Source organism: Chlamydotis macqueenii, chromosome 1 (genome assembly GCF_036417535.1).
Source record: "Chlamydotis macqueenii isolate bChlMac1 chromosome 1, bChlMac1.mat, whole genome shotgun sequence".
NCBI lineage: Eukaryota > Metazoa > Chordata > Aves > Otidiformes > Otididae > Chlamydotis > Chlamydotis macqueenii.
In genome coordinates, this window is record NC_141556.1 from 16,147,203 (window position 1) to 16,168,411 (window position 21,209).

Sequence of the window (21,209 nt, forward strand, 5' to 3'; positions counted from 1 at the left end):
CCAACATCCCCTACAGACTTTGGAGGACAGTTGGCAGCAAAGCATTTTCTCATTCCATCAAAATTACTGAGATTTAAGAGTTCTTGTACCACATTGGAATAAACTCTTACCCTTCAATTTCTCATGACACATGAGCTAGAACAAAGTCTAAATATGTATCAGTGAAAGAAGGCATAGTGAGGTACAAATCCTCAATGTAATTAATTTGGAATAGAGACTTGAACTTCAGGGTACGGGGAGACAAACATTTTACTACTGGATAAGCTAGAATACGTACTTACAGTGAATGATTTTCTCCATGGCCTTAAAGGAATACATTTTCTTGCAGGTATTGTTGGATGTCACAGACCAAGAGTACGAATGCTGGCAAAAGTAGCCTAGCTTTGCACATTCATGTCCAAGCTCTCTCTATTTCTCTATTTTCAATCTTTTGTATCAGAAATGAGAGTGCTAACCCCAAAATAAATACCTACTTTAGAGCAAGTCTTTGTCATGCCCTTCTCTTGTTATGCTTTGTACAAGTATTCACTATTTTAAAAAGCACTTAAAATCTGGCATCCTCTTCCTTAGAAAATGGCAATAATTTTTGGACTAGGGTAAAATTATTTCTGGCTCAAGGAATGCTTAGCTTTTTAAACACAAACTGGAACAGCAAGAAGTTTGAGAAACAGAAACTAAAGAGCTTGGAGCATGATGAAATGTGGAATGCTCCAATCTAGTTCTTGTTTTGTGGCATACGTGGGGGCCAGGATGGTTCCCGTAGAGCCAGACAGGATGTAGGAGTATGGCTTTGTGAAGAATCACATCTGCAAGAGTACAATGTTATGCACCTCATGGAAGACATGGAGAGCATGACCTCGCTCTATCCTTACTAAAATTGTGACTGCCAGCAAAAAGCTGCCAAGAGCTGCCTCCGTGTCAGTAAGGTCAAACTGCTGTCAACAAATTGACATAAATAATCAAGCACATTTATGAGGACCTGATTTTGCCCACAACAGGGACTGCTGTTATCAGGAGCCAAGACATAATGAACATATTTTCTTCCAGTCTTACTGCACAACATCTGAGGGCACCATAAGACTCTGTGATGTGTGCAGTGCTACCAATGTAGCCACCATTGAATGATCAGAGGTATCTGAGCCCAGATACCTTTTCTTAGCCCTGGCCACCAGATTTGTGTGGGCGATTTTCCCCTTGTGAAACAGCCTCTGCCAACAGTGTCCTTCACCTGCTACCCACACTCACTAAAGATTGATTTAGTCAATAAACACATCTTATTTTTCAAGCATTAAAAAAAGACAAGGTAGGGTCTTGAACTTTGACCTCTACAACCATGATGAGCATCTTTGTTACCACTTACTCCAAGCAGAAGAAAGCATCTTTCAGTTCTTTATGAGAGATTTAAACTTTATCAGAATGGCTGAATATGAAAATTTCCCATGAAAAATTACAAACCAGTTATTCCCCAAAGAAAACAAAAAAAAGTGATTTGTCTGGCAACTCCCAAACAGTTCTCATTAATTTTTTACAATTACAAAGATTACTGCAAACTGAGGTGAGCTGATGCACGCTATGGGAGATGAGGAACTGAAAATAACTTCCAACAATGCACTTACATGGACCAGCTAAGGAATGTAATGAATAAAGTGCAGGAAGAATAACGTCTTCTTTCTCTGGAAATTCTTTAAATACTTTCAATATGATCATATGATCTTTGCTTTCAACAAATTCAGTCAGCTGCTCTTCTGGAACTAAATTGAAAAGCAAGAGAGATACATTATGTTTTGAGGAAATAATTAATATCCTGGTACAACACAATAAAAGATAATTGTTTTATCAAGTTTCCTTATATTTACTTTCTATGTTTCACAGAAGTAAGGTACTCTCCATACACGTCATCTTCCACAGTTATGATTCCTTTTACTAAAAACTGAGCTACTTTATAAAGACCTTCTTCTAGCCTACATTTTGTGTAACTTAGTTCTGATTTTTAAATGCTTGTCTGTGAACCAATATTTTAAAAAAAGTCTTTCAGTCTTCTTCACAGAATGAACTTCAGATATTCCTCACCAAGACAATAGATAGGTGAAGCAAAGGTTAAACATTCAGGGAAAACAATTTGACAGAAAGCCATTTTGCATATTCCATGATTTTATTTCACTTCTCAATTTTTTTTTTTTATAATGGAGTTCTTTCCATAAAGACTACAGCCATGCTTTAATAATATCTTACCTTCACAGTAATAATGGCTTAAGGTTTTTCCATCCCTGCCCCCTCTCATTTGTGCTGACATAACTGCATGGCTGTGCAATGAACCAGATAAGGAAACTGATCCAGGTTGAGGAAGAACTACACATTTTAAATTTCATAAGCAGAATCATTTTCTGCATCTGGTTCAAGCTAAGGCTAGGCAAACATTCACATTACAATAACTGACAAGGTCACTCAGGGGCAGGAAAAAATAGCCTGGGGCAGCCTAGCAACTTGTTACATTAGCACTGCCATCAAGATAGTAGTACGCTGGAGCTGTCTGGAGATCTGTAAAAACCAGGCACTTATGAAAAGCATGCCCTGAAAATCTAAGCAGCTCAGACTTTTGTGGAGATTTAAGACAAAATACAGCAGGACAAAAGTATTTAGGGAGAGTGGAAGAGGAAAAGGAACGGAGAAGATAATTCCAGGCACACAGGAGGAAGACTTAGAAAAAGCGATATAAAATGGTGTCAGAAAGAAAAAAAAATCTACAGAATCGGAGACTATATTTGAAGTAAAGGAGTACAGTGGACTTGGTAGGAGTGCTAATATTTCTCAATATTGATTTTGAAGCAAGAAACTCAATGCAAAGCAAAGCTGCTACAACAATGGGATTTCTGGCCATTACACACGCAGTTCCTGAAAACTGTGCAGAAATTCAATTTATGGTGACTTAATTTCTCAGAAGAAACACAGGAATATCATACAGATACGTAATCATTTTTCAGTATTGTCAGGATCAAAAGCAGAATCATATTTTTCTGAAGTGCAAACATTTTGCTTTATTGTAGAATTGTTCAAATTACTAACATTTGCCAGTCTTGAAATAAACAGCTGTTTTTTGAGAACTACATCAAATGTCACTGCTCTTTGTTCCAGTGTTACTGACTAACATTGAATTCCATCTTTTCATTTAACTCTAGAGTCAGAAATGAAGAGACATTTTGATTTTTTGAAAATTTCATATTTATTGCTCTAATTTAGAAAACTTGTGATATTGCTTGGAAAACATATTTTGTGCTAACTCATTCAAAGAACAGACATAATACACAAAACAGAATCTGGAATGCAAGAATTAATTCATCGCAGTTAAATAAACATCTGCAGTCCCCTCCCAACCCATACATTTTTCTAACCTAATAAACTACAAGATATAAATACCTTTCTCAAAAAGTTTGTGTAATGCTTTACATCCATGTTGCTGAATGTCTTCATTTTTAGGGAAGGAGTGCATGGCATGAAATACCAAGGAAAACACATCCACCTCTTCCTCCAAGAGCAGGAAAGCAATTACATCTGAATAGCAGAAGAGATTACACGTTGCACTGGTTAGTTCTCAACAGTGGTATTTGAAGCACTGTACTTAGCCATTAAAATCCAAAATTCTTTAATACTATCCTTAAAATTTACTCTGATAGTTCAACTCCAGGTTTTTGTATAACACATGATGATGTTATCTGTTAAGGTAGTATTTTAAAATAAAAATGAGATGTTCTAAAACATTACTGCCAAAAAGACGGTTTCACCTCTCTACTCTTCTCCCACCTTGCACTGCTTTGGTAACTGTCTGACCCTTCAATCAGACAGTTCAACTCATTAAACTGGTAGAAAATTAAGCCATCAAAAAAACCCCTTTTTTCAGTCATAGCAAGCTGAAAAGTTTCACTAAGAAGTAAGATTGGTGGAAGACTGGTGGAAGAAAGAGGGCAGGACTACACTGCCTGAGGAAAACAAGAGGGGATTTGAAATGTACCTGTCAGCTACAGTGAACTATGAAATAAGACCATCTGTATCATGAAACCCTGTTGTCACCCTCTCAGCCATTCATTCAGCCTGAAACTGAAGTAAAATGCCCACTGTTGCTCACTGTTGCTTTTATGACACTTAAAAAATTCTGGAAAAAAATTTTACTCTCTCTATAGTATGTGGCAAGAGATTCATACTTGTGACAATTTTTCAAGCTTACAGCAATAATTATGGAATTCATAATGCCTGTTCCAGAGTTTCAGCTGCAGCTGGTTTTTATTGTGGTTTGTTTTGGTTTTTTTTTTTTAAGATAAGATCTTTCTATACAGCATTCACACTGGCCTGTCAGCTCCAGTTACAGTGCAATTCAAGTTCACAGACATATAGAAATAAAGAACACTAAATATGTTTCTGAAGCAAGGTAGTTGAACTTAGAATTTAAGTTCGTTTAATCAACTGCTGAGAAGAGGAGTAGTTTAGGACCCTTCATGGAATCTCATAATTAAAAGAAAGAAGCTGCTGGTTACAGTAACTCACGAACAGCCAGATTCTGCTATTATTAGTACTAATCACACAGCGTAGTGGCCTACAATGAGACCTGCGTTACCCAGCTTCAGCAGATAAAAAGTTAGGCATTCAGTCTAAGCTAGTCCTCCAGACCTCTCTACAATCAACAGGGAGAGGAAAACAGATTCTAGAGATAACTGATGTTATAAAACAGGCAAATTAATAGCATGAACCACTCTCTGAAAATGCCTGTCTCACTCTCCTGCCTACAGCAGAAGCTTGGACAGCTGCATCAGCTTTAACTACCTCAAGTCAAGTCTAATCCTTAGTTTGTAAATAAGGCGATTCCAAAGCCTGTTAAAATCAATGGAAACATTCTGATGCTAACAATAATTTGTGCTATTACTGTATGCTAGCTTGAATAAAACTAGCACAATCTCTCCCTTGGGGTCTCTCTTTAACAGAAGATCAAGAATCTCAGCACCATGAGAAAAGTCCTCAGTACCTGGTAAGATCAGGTCTCTGCAGAGCAGAGTAACAGAAATGTCAGTGATTGTTTACTGTTTTCAAAAGTACCAACCAGTACTGAAGGAAGCAAGTCAGAATGTCACCAAATTTATACTTTGGTAAGAAAAAAAAAAAACCCTCTTACTTATTTCACTTAACAGTAAATATTTGTGACTATGCTGATAACAAGTTGGCAAAATTAATCAGTCATGTTCTTCACAGCCTTGCAATTTGGAAAATCTTTTCTACCTGGGTAAAAGAGGTGCAAAACAATACTCTCATTATTTAGTATACAAGTACAAATGAGAAGTGACTTTATGGAGAAAAACAGAAAGAAAAATCCGGCTCAAAATGTACAGTCACACACTTTATACCACAGTTCTGTTTTAAAGGCTTGGACAAAGTAGGAAAGTAAAACACACAATACCTGACATGAGGAGTAGATTTAACGCTTTCAGTCCTATTACTGAGAGATTTACATTTCCTTTGTGTACTGTAAGCATTTTAAGAATCTGCCTAAAAAATTAAAAAAAAAAGGAAAAAAGAGTTACAGCTAAAGAAATACTAACATACACAAAATTTTATCAAACTTTTACTTAAAACCCCAAAATACTCACAGAAATTAGAAAAGCTTAAAAAGCCCGATTATTTTTTTTTAAAAAACCCTTTATTTCGGTTTATGTTTTGTTCAAGTTAGTAATGAAATAATGTTGGCATTTTAACTATTTTTATACTTCATTAAAATAATTATGTATAATTTAGCAACTTTACATTAATTTTTAATTAATTACATATATTAATTCTACAGGGGACAAGTCTCATTCAGGATGTGGAAAGCAGGGGCTGTGGAATGCAGCAGACTGTGGACAGTATGATGCTGTTCTGTTTGTTGCAAGAGTCAAGCAACAGTGAATGGTCAATGACTTGCTGGAAGAGAAGCAGCAGTTTCCCAGCTAAAGAACTTGAGCAGCACCTTGAAGAACTCTACCTTATCTAAGTTTCCACCATACAGAGCTTACGTGATGCTGGACAAATCACTAAAAAGAAACGTTTCATAGACTGCCAATTGTACACTCCTTACTTTCTGGGTGGCCCAAGTTGAGAACCAGGGATTTTAACCCCTGAAATGCTGCAACAGAGTCAACAAAAGTTGAACACTTAAACAGAAAGCGACTAAGTACTCTGAAAAATCCAGTGCATGTATTTAACTGGGCACCCAAAAATCAGTTGATACTTTTATATCAGTTGATATTTTGTTCAAACTACCATCTGCAAAACACTGACCACAAATGCATAACACCTTCTCAATAAACAAAATTTTAAAAGCTCTAGACAATACTGATGAGCACTAAGAAAAACTGAGAAGAAAAATAATAGGTCAGTTTTCACATAATATCACTAATGTATAGTAAATAAGGCAGTGGGCCACACATTGAATGATGCTGATGACAGACAATAAATAAGCATTGATTTTGCACTGAATGAAGCATATCTCAAAAGGGGGGGACGACCCCAGATTGTGTAATTAAAAACTAAATAAAAATGGATAGGCTTACACAAAAAGCCCTCAAGAAACCTTAATTTTTTATTTTCATGACTTCAGAGAGCTTGACTCTGCAATCTTAATAATCTTCAAATGTGAGTCTTGTATATATAATATCAAATAAAATTGGATTGTGCAGTAGTTTGCAGATACTCTTGACCTGTCTTGAAAAACAAAAAGCAGCACTTAAAGTTTCATCCAAATTTCATTCCCAAGCTCTTGCAATGATTTTGTTTGCCTGCTAAATTCTAACTTTACAAGTTAGAATTAATGTATCACTGGTTTATTTCTTTTCCCTTCATACTATGATGTTGCTAGTTTCCCTCTCCTCACTACTGTTGTAGCTACGATGGCCAAAGCACACGTAAGAGGCAAAGTCTGATGGGAGATATAATATCCTTTACCTTTTGCAAGACAGGAAATTCTAACAGTATCAGTCCAATAAAAGATACACTGTCTGTTCATATAAACCACCCTTACACTCTCATGAGTGCAAAGCCGCTGCTGAAATCTAGGGTTAGTCAGAATACTGTGTGGGATGATCTTAAGAATAGCCCTGCTCCTTGCAGGGGGGTTGGACTAGATGACCTTTTTCGGAAGGTCCCTTCCAACCCAAACTATTCTATGATTCTATGGAAAATAAAACCCAGTTAAATGCAGGTTGTTTGTTTTTTTTTTTCCTTAAACTGAGAAAAGATACCTCACTGAAACTTCTGTATGCACATTTTGGACTTAAAAGTCTACAGACAAGGATAGATGGTGGCATTTGAGTTTTCAGTCCTGAGGCAACTTCTTGTCCAAGCATACAGCCCACATATATGGACTAAGTAGCAGGGTGATGAATCAAGGAAAACAAAGAGCCACTCCAACCAAGCTGGTAGAGCAGCTAAACAGACACCCTTAAATCTGCTTAAACCTCCTGATTAAAGTGTCTTAAGCATTCCTAATGCATTTTGCTTTGTGGTTGCAGGTGCATGTGCACATGCACACATGTGTAGAAACTGTACACAAGGTGAAGATCCCTTCACCTCTTTGCTCCATAAGTAACTGTGGCTTAGACTTCCTTACTCCTTACACCCTGCATAGATGGAAAACCCCACTGAGTTATCAAACACTCTAAAGCCATTAAACATCTCTCCCTTGTCTACCAGTGACTCATGATCTCTACTGTGGGGAAGGGTATCTGCATTGGGAAGAGGGTATTTTATAGAGGGTGATCTGTTTCAGGCAAGTGCTGATATATAAAGATGTGAGCTGGCTCCATACGCTGCAGGATAAAATAATCACACACTAAGGCATTACAATTCCCTGTATCTACCCTCCCATCTCAAGTATAATCAAGAGTGAGGACATAAAATATTCTAAACCTTGTCTACTGTATGAGAGTTTAACACAAGAGATTACAAAACATCTTGTGAACTCTCTTTAAACTTTTAGAAAGGATGGAAATACACTGAAGGAATTTCCTTCCTTCCTCCACACAATGACTGACTATTTAATTGTTTATCACACTGCCTGTCAAGAACACCTAAATCAACACCAAACTACCGTTTGTAAAACATGACTGTAATGTGGTCAAGTTGGCTCATGGCTGAGAGACAAGAAACAAATGCTTTTTCTAGCTAAGATTTATTTTCTCTTAAAATAGTTACATACACGAAAGTGAAAATATCTTGCAAAAGAAATGACTTTTTCTTCTCTACCCTAATTGTTTCCTGCCTTGCTGCAAACAGCACATAGTCAATATGGTGCTGATGCACTGCAGTACTAGTCCAACCCACCTACAAGGAACCCGAGATATAATTTAACTGGCTTGCTCTACCTTCGGCACTGACAGAAATGTCTGAGTCTACTCTCTGACTACGAACAAATTTCTCCACAGCAAGGAAAACTGTCAAGATGTCAGACAAGGATACACAGTTGGTTAAAATATTGGTGGTAGTAGTAAGGAATTGTGTATAGCGATGTTATAATCAGATCTTTAGTGAAGTTTGAGTTTGAAAAGGATGCTTTTGTTCAACCACTCACACTGCATGGACTCTGAGAAGGCTATGGGAAAGGAGTCCCAAAAGAGTCATTTTTCTGTGACCCAAGAATGAGTAGCACTATTTCTAGCTTGCAAAATAAGTTACAGTCAATGAATAAGTCTTTAAGCTGCCAAAGAAATAATAACTAACTTGTACAGCCTCATTTCAGTTATTCCTTGTTTATGAAAAGCAACCAAAATCACTTTTGCTTTCTAACAAAAATTGCCAAGATTTCTTTCAAGGGAGTTTATTCCCCTACTGACCACATACTCCAGCCACTGTAAAACAAACAAACAAACAAGCAAACCCCCACAAAACCAAAGTGCACCTTCATGCAAATGATCTTAACACAAAAATCTTCAACCAGTTAGAAGTTGATGTAATAACTTTATAGAAATATCTTTCATTGTATATATATACTGCCATGATAACCAAGCATTCCGGAACACTCTTTGCATACAAAATACTTACTGGTGAACACCCAGTACTTCCCAGTCCTTCCCAACATCCTTAGGAGCTATGTTCTGTAGAGTACTTGGACAAATTTCTATTAATTTACAAAGAAGTGACCAACCCATCTGTAAAACAAAAATGCAGCTATTTTAGAACAGATATTCTGTTTGGAACATCAATGTTGTCTTCTAATATTCTTGGCTTTTGGAAGATAGATGTTCTGAAAAGTTACCTAAAAATGAATTAACACAAAACAAGACAAACAACATAGAAAGTCAAAAGATGGAAGTAAAAGAGATATGCTAACGATTCTGAATGCATTGCTTGTAGCAACACATCACTCTCAATATGCTTCAGCACTGCTTGGGATAAAGGACACACAATTAAAAGAGATGCTGGCAGAGAAAAATATGATGTGATCCACAGCATGTAATTATGAGCCAGGAGCCATTGCACTATTACAGGTAGTCCAGCTTTATCGAACAATGGGTGTTTCCATAAGAATCTGCCATATAATTATACATAACCGCAAATTATAAGGAGAAAGGCTAGGTTTTTAAAGGCATTCAATGTTTTAAATGAGGATGAGATACCTAAATAATACTATAGATTTCATATTCTCGCCATCATCAGTACTGTGTGCTTTCAAAACATAATGAAGGCAGTTAAGGTTTTGAGATCATAAGGAATGAAAGATGAACTAAATCCAATATATTTGTTCTTTATAACTACCTGCTCTATCCTATGCAAATTATTTGACTTTCAAACATTTCTAAATAATGCCAAAACCACATATTGTTCCTCTTCAATCTTCCATATTGGAGAAATCTGCTCTCTTATGAACGCCTGCAAGCTACGATGATTGAACAGGCTTTAGTGAGGGGGCAGTAAGCAAAATCTGTACAAAGGATTAAATGATGAGCAAGAAAAGTCTACTGTACTGAAAGAGAAGTGAACTGAGAAATGTCAAAAGTCAAGATGAAGCAGATTTTACAAACAGGAATTGAAAAGCATAAAAGTTTCCTTGGCTATATAAATAAAAAGAAAAAACATGTGAAAGTAGGCCTGTGTGCTTTAAGAATAGGGTCAAGACAGAAAATAATCAAAGTATGGCTGAAAAGCTATATGCGTAACTGGATCAGTTTTCGGCAGAAGAGTTATGTAAAGCAAAGGGGTCAAGACAGGACAGTCAACAACAGAAATGTAAATGGCTACCTCCAAAGTGTTTAACTGCAAAGTTCATGGAAAGTGCATGATCTCTAACCCTGCTGTACGCAAGACCAGGGATATGAAATTGCAAGTCTGGTAGTCTAGAGACACCCACAGGAACAGCAGAGGCTTGAATCTAGACAGCTTCCATGACGGCTTTGGCGAGTATGAAAAACATAATGTAGCTCCCTGGGAATCAGAATTCTGCTTTTATCTTTCATGTACTTGGTTACATGGGCTATGCTCACACTATCTGCACTAGTTTTGATTCTACTTCAGTTTAGATTTGCAGAGCCAAACATTTTAAGCCAATTATAACCTTAATGTCTGCAGACAGAGCTTGACCACGAGCCAACTTCCACGCTCTTCTCTTGCTTGGATAACAAACTGGTTTGCTCTACATGAGACTGTAAACCAATTACTATGGATATTCAGGAAGATTAGGCTGGTCTGTGTAACTGAGTCCTCACTAAACACAGGTGCAAAAATATAGTCTTACCAACCATCACTCCTCCCCAAAATGAGGATGTGTAATTACCTAATTTTCCATACACCAAGCAAAACACAGTTCATCAGAGTTCATCAGGTACAAATTTCAAATCAGCATGGCAAAGACACTGTAGAGGTGACCATTAATTCATACACTGTGTATTGCTTAGAAAAGATTTTATTTTAAGAGGTCCCAATTCATGCCATCCTAACTGTTCTTGTAAAATTTAGAACCCGATGACAATGAATTTAATAACTCTAGAAAATTCCCTTTTGTATTAAAACTGTTTCTGATGAAAATTACATTTCCATTAAACATTTTTATTTGAATTGTTGTGACTCTAAGAATTGACAAACATTTCTAAGAACTGTGAATCCAGACAAGACCAATGGAAATATCTCACCTGCTGACATGTGGTCTATTTTACAATATTAAAATCACAACCTGAGTTAACAGAGAGCTTATTACTGTTTATAATTATGAAAGAAAGTAAGAATCTTTTAAATAACAGAAATCCTAAAGGTTACAAGGAAGGGAAAAAAAACAGTAAACAAAGACTTTCTTAGAAACACTTAACAGGCCCCCCACACAGAAACAGTTGGTGGCAGCACTGAAACTCTGTTATTTTTAAATCAGACCCTTTTCATTTCTAGCATGCAATGAATTTATGTTACATTAGGTCACACCTTCTATGTGAGGCAATAAAGCTCTGCTGACTGCTCTTCACTCAAATGTAAACATATTTTGCTCTAGAGTTTCTAAGTTGCTCCAATCATCGTCAGAGTAACTGCAGAAAGAAACTACCATATTTAAAGACATCTATTTTACTTGAAGATACTATTAACTTTCCAGCTTAGTACCTTCCTACTTCTAAAGAAGCCTGCAGGGTTTACGCATGTAGTCAGACTTGCACAAGTACTTGCAATATTGATCTGCTAAGGAAATTTACTCCGTACAAGCCAGCGGAACAGCAGCACAACATGATGCTTTGTAACCAGTTAAAGGAGGGGAGGGAAAGAAAATCCTCACCTCAGATGTATTTCTTACTATGAACAGTGAGGCAGTTTTATTACAATGCCAAAACAAAAGAGATTGATTAATCCATTTATTCAATGAAAATGCATTAGTAGTGTAAAGAGACTGCACTGAAATCAGGACTACATTACCTCACTGCTGTCATAAAGTGAGAATTGTGTATTCACAAAGACTGCAAACAAATGGCAGTGAATGAAGCAAGACAGAGCTCTACTAACATATTGTGGATGTTTTTAAATGTAATAACTGAACGGGAAGAAGAACTGCCTATGCCATTTTACGAGGAATAGGATTTGAGCTTTGCACTGGCTATGAATTTCACCCTTTAATACAACGTAGTAACGCAAAGGAGCTTGAAAACTTCTAAACTGACATACTGTATGACTGCAAATGTAGGCAGAGCGAAGATTAAAATTAATTTTAAAATTACATATTAAATCAGTGAGGTAGTTTAACATAGTTAAAATTAAAATTAAACAATCACTACCTTCCTTATGCACTTCTGAGAGTCTTTTGCTGTCATTTCAGACCTACTTCTAGTTGCGGTTGGATTTCATATTTTTTACTTCCTAGTCTAAACTTCTGGGCAGTGGTTTTGTAAACTGTTGTATAGATAATAGGCTTTATCCTGAAAATAATTGCTGATTCATCCTTCTGTATTTCTTAATGACTTGACAATTCGAAAGTAAAATAAATTAGAACTTCAGACTCTGCACAAATATTCAGCCTTCAAAGGAAACAGGAGATCATTGGAATACCAGATTAATCACTACACAAGTACAATTTCATATTTTAATCAGAATTTTATGCTTTTGACGTCTAGCTAAGGTCAACTAGACAAAAAATCCTTTAAAACATACTATTATTTAAGAGGCATTTGTGATATAATTTATGTTTTGCCTTCTAGTTGAAGATGCCAAAAATACTGGAACCATACAAATAGGCTTAATTAAAAAAAAAAAATCAAGTGAGTTGCACACAAATCTGGAGCTTATAAACGTCCTTAGTCAGAAATTTAATATATGCCTGCCAGGAAGGAGCTGTTTTATATGACAAGTCTGGCAGCTGTACCATAAGTACAACATCAAATTGTGCAAGCGCCACACCTAATCTAAATGGGCCAATGTTAAGTTACAGGAACAGCCAAGCAGAACCTTAAGTTGCAGAATCTACTCTTAGCCAAAAGATTTACCCTCTCCCCTCCCTTAAAAAAACTGGACTAGTACAACTCTCTTTCTAGGACAGGGCTACATATGTATGAATTCATATTACAAAACTCTGCTTTCCAGAAGTTTGTCTAACTGTGGCAATATGCAACATTGACACGTGGAAAATACATTAGATAACATTCCTGGTAACTTAAAAGCCTAGAAGCCATACAGCATTCACATTGCTTAGTTTTTATTTTCTACTTTGCCTTCTTTTGCCGTTTAAATAGAGACGCAACGAGGGGTATCCGCAAAAAGCTGGCACACTCGTCCCTTTAAACGCAAGCGGCCAGAGCGCCTTTTTACAGCTCAACAGTACTTCATAAAGCGGCCGAGAAGAGAGCAAGTCGAAGAGGAATAAACAAGCCGAGCGGTAACTTTTATTTCGGGAAAGGACCGCGGTGCTGGGCTCATCCTGGGGACCGAGGCTGGAGCGGCGGAAAGGCGGCCCCGGCCCCCGGCCCGGCCCCGGCCCCGGCCCCGGCCCCCGCCCTCACGCGGCCCCTCGGCGCCGCCACCCTCACCTGCTGCACGCCCGCCGCTCCCGGGTACGCGTCCACCACCAGCAGCAGGGGCACATGGACGTTTTTGCCGCTGAAGAGCCGGGGAGCTGTGGGGGGACAGAGACAGGCCGCGTTAGCGACCGGCGGCGGGCGGGGCAGGGCAGGGCCGGGCCGGGCGCTCCTTACCGCTCTGCCGCGCCGCCAGCTCCAGCAGGTCGCTCAGGGTCTGCACCAGCGTCTCCAGACGCTTCTTCTCCTGGACGTTTTGGAGCCGGACCACCAGCTTCCTCAGGGCTTCCTCCTCCCTAGCCGCCTGCTCCCCCTCCTCGGGGCCGGCGCTGGCCATGGCCGACCCGCTGCCCTTCACGGCGGCCGGGCGCGTCACCCCATCCGCCGGCCACCGCGGCCCACGGGGACGAGGGGTGGGCGGCACGGGCCTGTCCCGCCGCCGCGCCGCGCCGCGCTGCGCTGCGCTGCCACCGCCGCCCGGCCGGCGTCACCCGGCCGTGTCGAGCCGCCCCTCCCGCTGCCTCCTGCCCCTCCCGCCGCCACGCCGGGGACACGACCGCGGCGACAGACCAGCCCTCGCAGGCGGGCGGGCGCCTTCCACGGCCCCTAGGGGGCGCCCACGTCACTCGCGCGAGGGCGCGGCGGAGCTGGGGAGCTAGGCACGCTGGCGGCTCGCCCGTTTCTGGTGATTGACAGCACAGCTGTCCAATAGAGTCGCAAGCTGAAGCCCTAAGTTCCGCCCCGTCGTGCCTTCTGCGCTACAAAAGGCTCTGGAGGTAGCGCTGCTGGTTCAGGTCAGGGTGGCGGAGGAGGGAAGTTAAGGGGGTGGCAGTTAATGAGGGCGCTGTCTGCTTTGTATTTTGGGTGTTACTGGGAAAGAAAGCAAGTATATAGTGCTCTGCTGGGTGAGAGAGGAGCGGGTAAGCAATGTAGGTACCTGGTGTGCAGCTCCCTGAGCAGGTGAGGTGCCTCCTTGCCTCGTGTGGTGGTTGGGGTTGCCAGCCCTTCCCCCGTGTGAGGGGCCAGGGAAGGTGGAGCTGTGCTCTTGAGGCTGTTGTGTGGCAGTTGAGATGGAGCTGTAGCTCCTGAGGCAGACATGCACTCTGTCCTCCTGAGTGCTTTGGCCTTGTGGGCTCAGGTCTGTGGATTTGTTTCAAACAAAACCTTTGTTTTAAATCAAATTTCCTTCCAGGCCTTGCTGTTTGTAGATAAGAAGACTGTCTTGCTGTGTACATGTGTTGCTTCATTTGTGGTTGATGCAATCTTCCTGAGGTCTGGCAATATTTCTGTTACTTCCGCAGCCCTTCCAAGATAAGGTGATGTGTGAGTAGGAAGCTAGAAATCACTTCTTTAAACAATTCTTGATTAGAAAGGTAGTATCAGTAGAATATGCTACATAAAGAACTTGCATATACTTAAATATAGAAGTATTAATTAAGGGAGTAAATTCTTCAGTTGAACTGGACTTTTGATAGACAAATACCTTATGTTTTGGAGGATCATGGTGGTACTATGGATTTACCTGAAGCTTTTGTTTAGATTGCAATGCCTGGTTGATCAAAATGGATGATGTTCACTGAATACCTGACTTACAGGTCATTAATTTATTTCTTTAAATAAACTTTAAGAAAGTGTTTAGTAATGCCTCTGACACCATGTGGTCCTGGATAATGTCTGATGTATTAGTCTTAAAGCTTCTACATTGCTATCACCATTATTCAGTGTTCCTTAGGCTTTTGTGCACAAAGAAACTATTGTGTTGACATCCCAATTATAGGCTGTGAACTAGGACTGCACTTGTTAAATGGTGAGCTAGTTTCTCCTTCTCTGAAGCGCTTGAAAACAAGTATGAATTTGAGGTAGCTTTATGAAATAGTGACTTATAGTTTGAGATGTGTGGAATGCATTACATCTGGACTAAACCAAAACTTAGCTGAATTAAATGGATTAGTTTCACTTGAAATATATTTTTCCTTTCTGCAGAAGCAGTAATTCAAGCGTAAAGGAAAACTTTTAAAATTATTTTCTAGATTTAAAACCTCATTGCTAGGTTCCTGCAGATTCTCTTATCTTGCAAATAATATTAACACAAATACAGTCTTTCAGGTTATACAAATAACCAACTTTCTCTGGTATCTACAAAGCTGTAGCCATTACCAGACTTCAGCAAAAGATCTTTAAAGGTCAATCTTCATAGTTTATACAGATCAGAAATGCCAGTTGTAAGTTACAACTAGTGATATTGATAGAGTTATACTAATACAACTTTCAAACCCTAATCTTAAACTGAATTTGCGGCTGTTCTGTGCATTTAGCAGAGCAGCTGTACTGCTGTTCTGAATTTCCTTGCATTGTAGTCTATGTAAGAATGTGTGAGTATTAGAGTTTCAGTGAATATAAGTGGGAAAAAATGTGGATTTACTTAAGGAAAATTGGAGACTAGGCCTTTCTACTGAACTACATTGAGTTCTTGAACTTGTGCTGGACGCAGACCACCTGAGATTATGCATATGTGATAGTTTGTTTTGCTACTTTTAGAGCCTTTTCCTGAGTTCTTTTCTGTTCAACTCTGTCCCAAGCAACAATCAGCTGCTTAGCAAACTGAAGACCAGGGTATTAGATAAGTGGAAAGAGAAGGCAAAGATTAGAGCTAAAATGTAACCTTGATTTATACTTTAAAAGATTTCTTTTCAGTTTCTTAAGAGAGCTCAACTGCAATTTCTTCAGCATGTCCTAGTTAGGCACTGAAGGATTTTGTTGTTGTTCTACCTGCCTTGTTTCTCTTCAAATTCCAGGTGACTTTCACTTCTCACACTTGTGTACCCTTGAGGTTTCCTTCTCATGTTATTTATTAAATCTGCCAGATTTATGTAGCAGCTGGGTGCTTTGGGTGTGAAAGAGTTACTTCCCCTTTTTGTTTTTAATGAGATTGGTAGTGAACTACCCCATTTGGACTGTTTTGTATTTATCATCTTAGACTCAGACGGGACTACTAATACTCATTTAGTAGTATGTAATCTCTGGTGTGTTACCATCTAGACAGATATAAAGACATGACATGCTAACATAGCAGAGACTAATAAATTGATCTGTCTTGTAATGTGTAAGAACAGCTGTCTACCTCCAGCTTTTGCATTCCTGTATCACAGCTGGAACATTGCATGACAGCAGAGATCCCTGGAGTTATGACACACTTGGTCAAATGAACTGGGGTCTTTTACTGCTTGGTAGTGGCATTATCAATGGGATTCCTACTGTTTTAGGCCATCCTACTTTTTCTTTCCTGCTGTAGCTTATGAACACATTGAGGTAATGCGGAGCTATGTGGACTGTTAAATATAACTTGAAGACTGAAATTTGGCTTGTAGAGATAATATAGAACAATGTGAATGTTTGGGTTTTGTCTTCATTGTCATTTTAACACACATACATTAGGAAGGCTTTGTCCTTATTTGTCATCTAATATCAATGAAAAAGTAGCAGCCTGACCACACTGAGCCGTTTTCTTGTACGGAACTTGAAATAAGGCTACTACTGAACACACTTTGTTAAAGCTGAATTTTAATGTTCAGAACATTGTTAGGATTCACCAGCTTATTGTAATGACTGTATGAATGTTGATGTCTGATCACCTGTACTTTGTGCAATTACTTCTGCATTATTCCCGATTCCATTGCATGTGTATGTAATGAGCTCTTGGCAGCATTATGCAATATAAAAATGGAGCAGATAATTCTATATTTACTACTTCAAGATTCCTCAGTTGTTAAATTTTTTTTTGGCTGGTAGTCAGTACCAAGATGATATCTTTTTGTTTTTGTTTTTGTTTTTTTTTTCACATGGATGACAAGTCTTCCTGTAGAAGGCACAAGAGACAGGGAAAGCAAATTATACTAATGCATGAGCTTAGACAGTACTGTGAACAAAATACTATGATCAGTTGTACTAGGTTTGCATGGCAAGGTTTTGGTAGCAGAAGGGCTACAGGGGTGGCTTCTGTGAGATGCTGCCAGAAGTTTCCCCCATGTCTGATAGAGCCAATGCCAGCCACCTCCAAGACAGACCTGCTGCTGGCCAAGGCCAAGCCCGTCAGTGACAGTGGTAGTGCCTCTAGGATCACAGACTTAAGTGGAAAAAAACTGCTGTGCAGCAGCAGCCAGAGAGAGGAGAGAGTATGTGAGAGAAACAGCTTTGGTCAGGGAAGAAGGGGAGGAGGTGCTCCAGGTGCTGGAGCAAGGATTTTCCTGCAGCCAGTGGTGAAGACCATGGTGAAGCAGGCTGTCCCCCTGCAGCCCATGGAGGAGCAGAGATCCACCTGCAGTTCCTGAAGACCCCATGCTGGAGAAGACAGATGCCTGAAGGAGGCTGTGAGACTGTGGAGGGCCTGTGCAGGGGCAGGCTGCTGGCAGGACCTGTGGAGAGAAGAGCCCATGCTGGAGCAGGTTTGCTGGAAGGACTTGTGATCCCACAAGAGGAGCTATGCTGGAGCATCCTTTTCCTGAAGGACTGTCTCCCATGGGAGGGACCCCACACTGGAGCAGTTCATGGAGGACTGTCTCCCATGGGAGGGACCCCACACTGGAGCAGTTCATGGAGGACTGTCTCCCATGGGAGGGACCCCACACTGGAGCAGTTCATGGAGGACTGTCTCCCATGGGAGGGACCCCACACTGGAGCAGGGGAAGAGTGTGAGGAATTCTGCCTCTGAGAAGGAAGGAGTGGCAGAAACAACATGGGATGAACTAACTGCACCTCCCATTTCCTGTCCCCCTGCACTGCTTGGGGTGGGGATGAGGTAGAGAAAATCAGGAGCCAAGTTGAGCCTGGGAAGAAGGGAGGTGTGAGGGGAAGATGTTTTAAGATTTAATTTTATTTCTCATTATCCTACTCTGATTTGGTTGATTATAAATTAGACTAATTTCCCCAAATTGAGTCTATTTTGCCTGTAACAGTAATTGGTGAGTGATCTCTCCCTGTCCATATCTTGGCCCGTGAGCCTTTCATTATATTTTCTCCCCTGTCCAACTGAGGAGGGAGGGTGATAGAGCAGCTCTGGTGGGCACCTGGTGTCCAGCCGGGGTTAACTCACTACAGTCTTTTTTTGGTGCCCACCACATTAGTCTTGCCTGAAACCACAGATGTCTGTAATCATCAGTGTGTATCTTCTACTCACCTTTATAGTAAAAGTTAGGTAGTTGCAGTCTCCCCACCTATTCCATCTTGTTGTGTACAGCTGTCACGCTGTCCTGGATCATTTGTAGCTCCTTGGGTAAATAATTTCTAGCAACTGTAGATTCCTGAGCTAGACAGCTTGCAGCCTGGGTTAATGTTTCCTCCTCTTTCCACTTGTGTTGGTAAAGAACAAAAAACTATGCTAGTGTTTCTGAGGTGGCTGAATAAATAAAGGAACTAGCTTCTTCAGATTTGGGCATCTCAAGCTCAAAACTTGCAACATAGCTCCTAAGCTTCATTCCTTTGCAGGTGATAGTTCCCTATAGGACTGGTTGGAGGGGATGCCAACTTCTGCTAAGTTTCCATGAGTCTGGGAGAGTTTGCCAGAAGTCTTCTGCAGTGTGTTAATTAGCTAGACCAGAGGAGAATGAAAAGAAAACATGGTCCCAGCAAGGGTCTATATTGTAGAGTTTCCTAGATTATTTTCCTAGGAAGATCTGGCAAAGATATCAATATCTGTAGAAGTTGTTAGGGGTTGTAGACTGAGCAGTTTTGTCTTGATGACTGGCAGAGAGGTTGAGCTCTGTTAGTAAAGTGTAGTTGTTTTGATGGCTTTCTTATAAGAACATGGGAGAAGTGGCAAAGGACTGAGAGCAGCCATGAGGAGAAGGACTTGGGAGTGAAGGTGGATGAGAATCATAGAATCATAGAATGGTTAGGGTTGGAAGAGACCTTCAAAGGTCATCTAGTCCAACCCCCTCACCAGAGCAGAGTAGAGGGGGAGAATCACCTCCCTCAACCTGTTGGCCATGCTCCTGTTGATGAAGCCCAGGATGCGGTTGGCCTTCTGGGCTGCAAGGGTGCATTGCCGGCTCATGTTGAGCTGTTCATCCATCAGCACTCCCAAGTCCTTCTCCTCAGGGCTGCTTTCGATCCATTCTCTGCCCAGCCTGTATTCATGCCTGGGCACTTGCAGCCCAGGAGGCTGGCTGCATCAAGAGAAGTGTGGCCAGCAGGCCAAGGGAGGTGATTCTCCCCCTCTGCTCTGCCCTGGTGAGACCCCACCTGGAGTACTGTGTCCAGTTTGGGAACCCCCAACATAAGAAGGACATGGACCTGTTGGAGAAGGTCCAGAGGAGGGCCACAAAGATGATCAGAGGGCTGGAGCACCTTTCCTATGAAGACATGCTGAGAGAGTTGGGGCTGTTCAGCCTGGAGAAGAGGAGGCTCTGGGGAGACCTTATAGCGATCTTCCAGTACCTAAAGGGGGCCTACACAAAAGATGGGGAGAAACTCTTCAGTAGGGCCTGTTGTGACAGGACTAGGGGTAATGGTTTCAAAATAGAGGGAGATAGATATTAGGTAAAATTTTTTTGCAATGAGGGTGGTGGAACACTGGAACAGGTTGCCCAGAGAGGTGGTGGATGCCCCATCTCTGGAAACATTCAAGGTCAGATTGGACAGGGCTCTGAGCAACCTGATCTAGTCAAAGATGTCCCCGCTCCTTGCAGGGGGGTTGGACTAGATGGCCTTTGAAGGTCCCTTCCAACCCTAACTATTCTATGATTCTATGACTTCATGTCTGGAACACCTCTTTAATATTTTTCTGTTCTAGAAGTTTCTGCATTTCTGCAGCCTTTCTAAGGCTGCTTTAGTGGGTGTGGATGGCTTGTCCTGCCTAACCATAAAGACCACAACAAAGGGTCACCTCATCTTTAACTGGTTTAAACAACTTGTTCTCTTTCTCTTTTGGGGATTAGTGTGTTTCTTCCACTTCTGCACTCTATCAGCCATAGCTTGTGTTGGTTTATGCACGTGGTTTGAGAAGAGTGTGTCCTGACAACAGATCCCCAAGTCTCTCGTGGCTGGGTGGTGTCTGCACTTCTTAGTGTTCTATCTTCCTCTCCCTGGAAATCCTCTGACTGAGTAACCATTTGCCCTAAGCTGAATGGCTGTTAAAAGGCACCTCTGACAGATATTTATAGTCCTTTAGCCAGTTGTTAGGATCTTCTCAAAGTGCTTTACTGCACAGCTCTCGCTTTCAAGCTGGTTCATCTCTTAAAGTCCTCCTTCTTGAAATTTGGAAATATAACTTGTCTGGCAGTCTCATTTGATCTCATTAGCGCCTATGGCAGCAAGCACTTTTAGGATTGTTATTTTGGTACTGTTTGTCTCCTCACTAACTCCAGGGACTATCCATAATCTGTCAGTCTATTTCTTTGCATCCCTCCACAGCTGTTTCTCAGGACAGTAGTATCCTGTGTGTATGAAATTCTGTGTAATCTGTGTACTTGTAGATTCACAGTGAGCTTATGAGTTACAGCCCTTTGCGGTGTTGTAAAGTAAGCTGTTTTCTGTAAAGGCTGGGGGAGCATAACCATCTTCTAACAGCACTTTTGTTATTAATATTCAGGTTTCAAAGGTATGGAACTTCCATCTGCTAATTATACAAGCCTTGGGATTGTGAAGATATATAAAATTGGGAGCTTTTGGAGAGGTTTTATCAGCTTTTCTGATATTAGGAAGCTGATATTCCAGTTTCACCAG

At 40.6% G+C, this 21,209-nt stretch overlaps 1 protein-coding gene across 2 annotated transcripts in view; it reads right to left on the reverse strand.

Moving 5' to 3' along the window:
- The window catches only part of LRRK2 (leucine rich repeat kinase 2), a 69,394-nt gene extending 55,533 nt beyond the window's left edge, over positions 1 to 13,861 (reverse strand). For both annotated transcript variants that reach the window (XM_086746701.1, XM_086746693.1), the window contains exons 1-6: positions 13,668 to 13,861; positions 13,503 to 13,588; positions 9,055 to 9,161; positions 5,441 to 5,529; positions 3,415 to 3,549; positions 1,617 to 1,751 (exon numbers count right to left, since the gene is read on the reverse strand). In XM_086746701.1, coding sequence (XP_086602827.1) covers positions 1,617 to 1,751; positions 3,415 to 3,549; positions 5,441 to 5,529; positions 9,055 to 9,161; positions 13,503 to 13,588; positions 13,668 to 13,827 — 712 coding nt within the window. In that variant the 5' untranslated portion in view covers positions 13,828 to 13,861. The remainder of the gene's footprint in view (positions 1 to 1,616; positions 1,752 to 3,414; positions 3,550 to 5,440; positions 5,530 to 9,054; positions 9,162 to 13,502; positions 13,589 to 13,667) is intronic.
- Positions 13,862 to 21,209: the final 7,348 nt, after the last annotated feature.